At 48.9% G+C, this 5,203-nt stretch overlaps 1 protein-coding gene across 3 annotated transcripts in view; it reads right to left on the bottom strand.

Annotated features, from left to right (window-relative positions):
• Positions 1-283: 283 nt before the first annotated feature.
• The window catches only part of Ucp3 (uncoupling protein 3), a 21,537-nt gene continuing 16,617 nt past the window's right edge, over positions 284-5,203 (bottom strand). For all 3 annotated transcript variants that reach the window (XM_023702143.1, XM_004641915.2, XM_023702144.1), the window contains exons 5-7: positions 4,532-4,633; positions 3,930-4,110; positions 284-1,383 (exon numbers count right to left, since the gene is read on the bottom strand). In XM_023702143.1, the coding sequence (XP_023557911.1) occupies positions 1,269-1,383; positions 3,930-4,110; positions 4,532-4,633 (398 nt within the window). In that variant the 3' untranslated portion in view covers positions 284-1,268. The remainder of the gene's footprint in view (positions 1,384-3,929; positions 4,111-4,531; positions 4,634-5,203) is intronic.

Here is a 5,203-nt window from a genome sequence, read left to right as displayed (position 1 = left end):
CAACCTTCTCTTTCGTAGATGGAGCAGCCAAAGGCCTAGCAGTAGAGCCACTTGCCTGGAGCAGGGAGACCGAGCAGACAGAAGTTTGACTTCTGGGACCTGAGCTGGCCCCATCCTGACGGATAGGAACCCTGAAAGGAGTAGAGACAGTTCTGCCCGCGCAAGAGAAGGCAGAAAAGTGGCTGTTTTTTGTTTTTTTTTTCAGAACCGGGGATTGAACTCAGGCCCTTGCACTTGCCAGGGAAGCGCTTATTCCACTGAGTCATCTCCCCGGCCCAAGTGGCTGTTTTTAGGCCCTCACTTAAGGTTGGAATTCCTTCATGCATTCCTAGTAATTTTCAAAAGATTCTGAGTCCTGCTGTTCAGGCAGTGTCTCTTTTGCTCCAAGCCTCTACCCTTCAAGGTACCACACAGTACAGCCAGGGAGCACCACATCATCCACTGTCACTGTCACCGTACTGTTACCACCTGGCGATGTATCTTTCCAGAACTTCTCTGCCCTGACGAATCTTTCATAAAGTCGTTTCATGGCCAAGTTCTCACTTGATCCTCCTGACACCCTCATGAGGCAGACAGGGAAGGGATTAGTTCCCATTTCATAGGACAGGAAACTGAAGCTGCCTCTTCACCCTCCAGTGTCCTTGGGGGTGGGCATACCCAGGCTTCAGCCTGAAATGGCTCAACAGGACTCCTTTGGCACAGGTTCCAGATTTTCTCTTTTGTTCCTTGTAGTTCCTAGAATCCTGGTTGGCTGACTCATTACTGACAGGTAGCAGAACCCCGTGAGGCTGGCTGGGAAGGCTGCAGCCCTGGCATTGCATTGTGTCCAAGGTCTTCCTCAGATAAAAGAGCTCAGCCAGGCTCTCAGCTGGCTTCCAGCTGTACTGTGGGCCACCCTGTCCCAAGCAGCAGCTTTTCCTGGTAGTAACTGATTGTCTCCTCTGATTTTCAGGGAAGGTGGGTGACCTTGTAAACTTTCTTTTTATTCAAGTAGATCTGTTTTGGTTTGTTTTCTTTCGCCTAAATGTTAGGCACCCAACTCCATGGCTTTTACAAATTAATATAATTTGTTTTCCATCATGTCAGTGCAAAACAAAGTGTTCTTAAAGCACTGCAGACCACAATTTTCATCTTCTAGTTCTATTTCTTGAATCAGTGAGGAGTGCACATTTCTGTAACCCTGTGTCTGAGCAGCTGCGCATCCACTATTTATTCCAGGCTTAACTGGCCTCAGACAAGGTAAAGATTGAGTGGCCTTCTGGTTTTGTTCAAAATGGAGATTCACGCAACATCTGGACTTTCATCAAGGCCCGCTGCAGCTGCTCGTAGGTTACAAACATCATCACATTCCAGGCTCCCAGACGCAGAAAGGAGGGCATAAATCTGATGGAATAAAACCAACCACAGCATCAAGGAGTGGGCTAGCAAGCAGATCCCTGTGCTCTCCTCTATGCGCACTGATGCTAAAGGACAGACCATTCATTGGGACATTCATTGAACCTTCCTCCTTTCCTTCCAGGTTTCTTTCCTTTTTTTTTTTTTTTTTGTTCTCCCTCTCCCTCTTCCTCTACCCTCTCCCTCTCCCTCTCCTCTCTCTCCTCTGCTCTCTCTCCTCTCTCCTCTCCCCTCTCCCCTCTCCCCTCTCCTGCTCTCTCCTCTCTCCTCTCTATGGGGTCTCACTATGTAGTTCAGGGTAGGCTTAAACTCACTCTGTGCCCTGCGCTGACCTCAAGTTTATGATGATTTTTCTGCCTCAGCCTCCCCAGTAATCCAATGCTGGGATTACAGATAAAGTGCTACCATGCCCAGTTTATCATGAGTGTTTTCTGAGATCCATTCAGTCTCTGTCTTCTCTGCTGAAGGGATTTCCGCAGAAGTTGGAGGCAGGAAAGAAAACACCAACAGCTGAGGCAGGATACTGTATCTGGCAGTTAATCCTCACAATTCTATACGGCAATTGTGTTAGTGCTGCAGCTGCTAGAAACTGAGGCCCAGGGAGAACTAAAGAGCTCACCCAAAACCACACGGCACAGAGCATCCGTGAGCTTCAAATTCAAGGGCTGACCTGAGTGCCGGATGGTGGGCTTTCCAGCTCATTTATGTCTTGATTTCCCTCATCTCAGAAGGCCCCCTGCTGGGACCGGGCGAACAGGGTCCCAGGAGGGCAAAGAACATGGAGACAAGCTTAGGCCCATACAGCTTTGGATGAACGTTTAATCTTTCTGAGCTTTGTTTTCCTCATCTTTAAAATAAGAAAATAACAGTATTTTTTTTTTTTTCTTGGAGACAGGTCTTGCTATGTATGTCGTACTGGCTACCCTCAAACTTGTGATGACCCTCCTACCTCAGTTTCCTGAGTGCTGGGATTACTGGCCAGTGCCACCATGCCTGGCCATCAGTACTTATAGGATTGTCATGTGGATTAATCTGTGTTGGCCAGCACACTGCATAGGCCCCCGTTAGTCAGCATTCAATATATTTCACCTGTCTGCTGCCTTTTGAGTGAGGCACAGTGTAAGGCCAGGGGCCTGCAAAGTGAATGTTCAGTGAAAGTGTAATAGGCTACAGAGAGGCACTTAGCAGAGCGGTCTGCCAAGTTGAAGACGGTTTTATTATGTCATCTCCAAACTTGGGAACCTGTAGTGGCTCTCATTTGCTTGTTGGATTCAGCCTAACACCCTGCAGCAGAAAACCATCTGTCAAAGGCATCAGTGGTGGGGGGCAAGAGGGCCAAGCAATTTCACCAGCAATATAAACAGCTACACCTTCCATGTGATGTCAGGTGGTTTGGATTTGAATCATAGCACTATAATTTTATTTTTTGTATTTTTAGGGAAGGGTCTGCAGGGTGTTCAGGGTCTCACTACTAGATCAGACTCATAGTGATTCTCCTATTTACAGCTTCCAAAGAGCTGGGATTACAGGTGCCACCGCACCCAGTCTCAATTGCTGTCTCAGCATGCCCAGGGGTGGGGGTGGGGGTGGCTGGCACTGCAGGCCCAGGGATCACCCTCCCCCGTGCCCCCCCGTGCCTGCTTGCAGGCACTTTAATCCACTGAGCTATTTGGCCGGCCCTTATAATTTTAATTTGTGATCTTAGACAAGTTACTTTTCTGAGATAAATCTCTTCCTCAGTGCATGTGGGAACCTACTGGCCAGGTCAGAAGTTGCTGAGAAAACTTAAGGTGCTTAGTGCAAGGCCCAAGGCCTAGAGACTCAGCCATTGGGTGAGCGTAAATAACGCACATTGCTGAGTGCTTGTTTGGTGCTAGTGATTACACGAGAGGAAAGATAGATGGGCCACCAGCCCTTGGCTCCGAGGAGCTTGGACTCTAGCATGTTAATAATTTAAGATTATGAATACTGTAATGTAAGGCAGGCGGTGATACATACCATAAAAATGTAATTGAGCAGTGTTGCCTAAGTGGACAGGGAGGAGAGAAAATTTATAGATATGTGTTAGGGAGGAGATGGCAGTAAAGTAGTCTGGCAGGATGGCTGAGGGAGGGAGGTGAGGGAAAGGCACATGTGAGGGAACAGCAAATGCAAAGGCATAGACAGTGTAAGTGTTGGTGTAGGGATGAAGGTGGCACTTCCGCCACGAGCGTGGCAGTCAGTAGTCATGGCGGTAGGTTCTAGAAGAGTCTCAGGAGTACTAACCACCTTTCTCTCCTTCTCCCCTTCCCAAAGTGTTTGGGGTTAGATGTATTCTTTTTCCTAGCCTTAGACTCCTTTCCTGAGTAAGGATCCCCTAAACTGTCCAAATCAGGTTCTGTCCACTTAAAAAAAAATTCTTTGTTCCTTTATTCTTCTTTGTGACATTTACATCTAACCTGCAACCCCAGATCGATCAGTGGTAGGTACTCAAGGTAAAAAAGAAGCCTGAGTTTTCAGGTAGGGAGTGCCGGGGTCGGGAGGGGGAGGCTTACCCCTTGTAGAAGGCTGTGGGGCCCTCCTGGGCCACCATCCTCAGCATACAGTGCAGGGGGCTGCGGTACTGGCCGGGGGGTGAGTTCATATACCGGGTCTTCACCACATCCACTGGGGAGGCCACCACTGTGGCACAAAAACCGGCTCCAAAGGCAGAGACAAAGTGGCAGGGGAAGTTGTCTAAGGGGGAGGAAGTGAATGATCTGTGCTGTGTTCCATGTGTATTCCTTCTTTGTCTCCATCTTAACCTTGAACTCCTTGAGCACAAGCCGGAATCATTCATCTCTCATAGCACCCAGGGCTGAGCTCTTGGTAAGTCCTGACCAACTAGAACTGGGCATCCTGGAGTCAGAAGCCACCAACCCCAGTAGCCTCACTGAGGAAAGTGAAGTCAGAGGCAAGACTCTCAGTTGAAGATATGCAGTGAGTAGTGATGCTGGTCTTGAAACCCAAGGCTCTGGCCTCAAGCCCAGGCCTTTTCTACTCATCACAGTGCTGTACTGGGCTCTGTTCCTCTCCTCATTCCTGCTAAAGCCCCGTTGCCCTTGGTGGTGCCCACCCTGTGGAAGAAGGGCTGCCTCCCTAAAACCCAGGCCCTCACCTGTTAGCAGGTGGGAGTCTAGCAGCTTCTCCTTGATGATGTCGTAGGTCACCATCTCAGCACAGTTAACGATGGCATTCCTTGTGATGTTGGGCAAAGTTCCTGTTAGGAAGGTGGCAGAGGCTCTTGTAAAGAGAAGTGGTTGTCCCTGCTGCAAGGTTCTAAGATCCAATTTGGGGGGTGTCATATTGTATTGCAGTGGTCTCAGCCAGGGTATCTCACCCCAACTAGAAGGTCCTGCTTTTACAAAGCAGGGCCAGGCAGGAAAGGGCCCTGTCACGTCTTTTGTCCTAGGTGACTGTGGTAGGGAGGAGACCAGGTGTGGCCAAAAAAGGAAGTCATTTGTGGAACTGGGCCCTTGGGATAGTGACAGAATGTGGCACTGGCAGAACCTGAGGAGTGGTGTCACTGAGGAAAGGAAAGGATCTTGGCAAGACAGTGCAGAGTTAGCACTGTGACCAGGTGAGTTGCCCTTAGACTTAACACAGTCTCTGTTTCTTCTGCAAAGATGCAGACAATGTGTGGCCCATAGGCAGGAGAGATTCCAACATTCATCAAGGTGGCCACCACGTAGACAAGAGGAGACACAAAAGTCTTTGCTCCCAAGTAAGACCTCTCTTCATACAGTTATATGTAAAAGATGAGCAAGGCAATGATCCTGAGAATCTTCAG

This window comes from Octodon degus, unplaced genomic scaffold (genome assembly GCF_000260255.1).
Source record: "Octodon degus isolate 3935 unplaced genomic scaffold, OctDeg1.0 scaffold00146, whole genome shotgun sequence".
NCBI lineage: Eukaryota > Metazoa > Chordata > Mammalia > Rodentia > Octodontidae > Octodon > Octodon degus.
The sequence above is the reverse complement of the archived record's forward strand: the minus strand, read 5'-3'. Positions and strand labels throughout refer to the sequence as shown.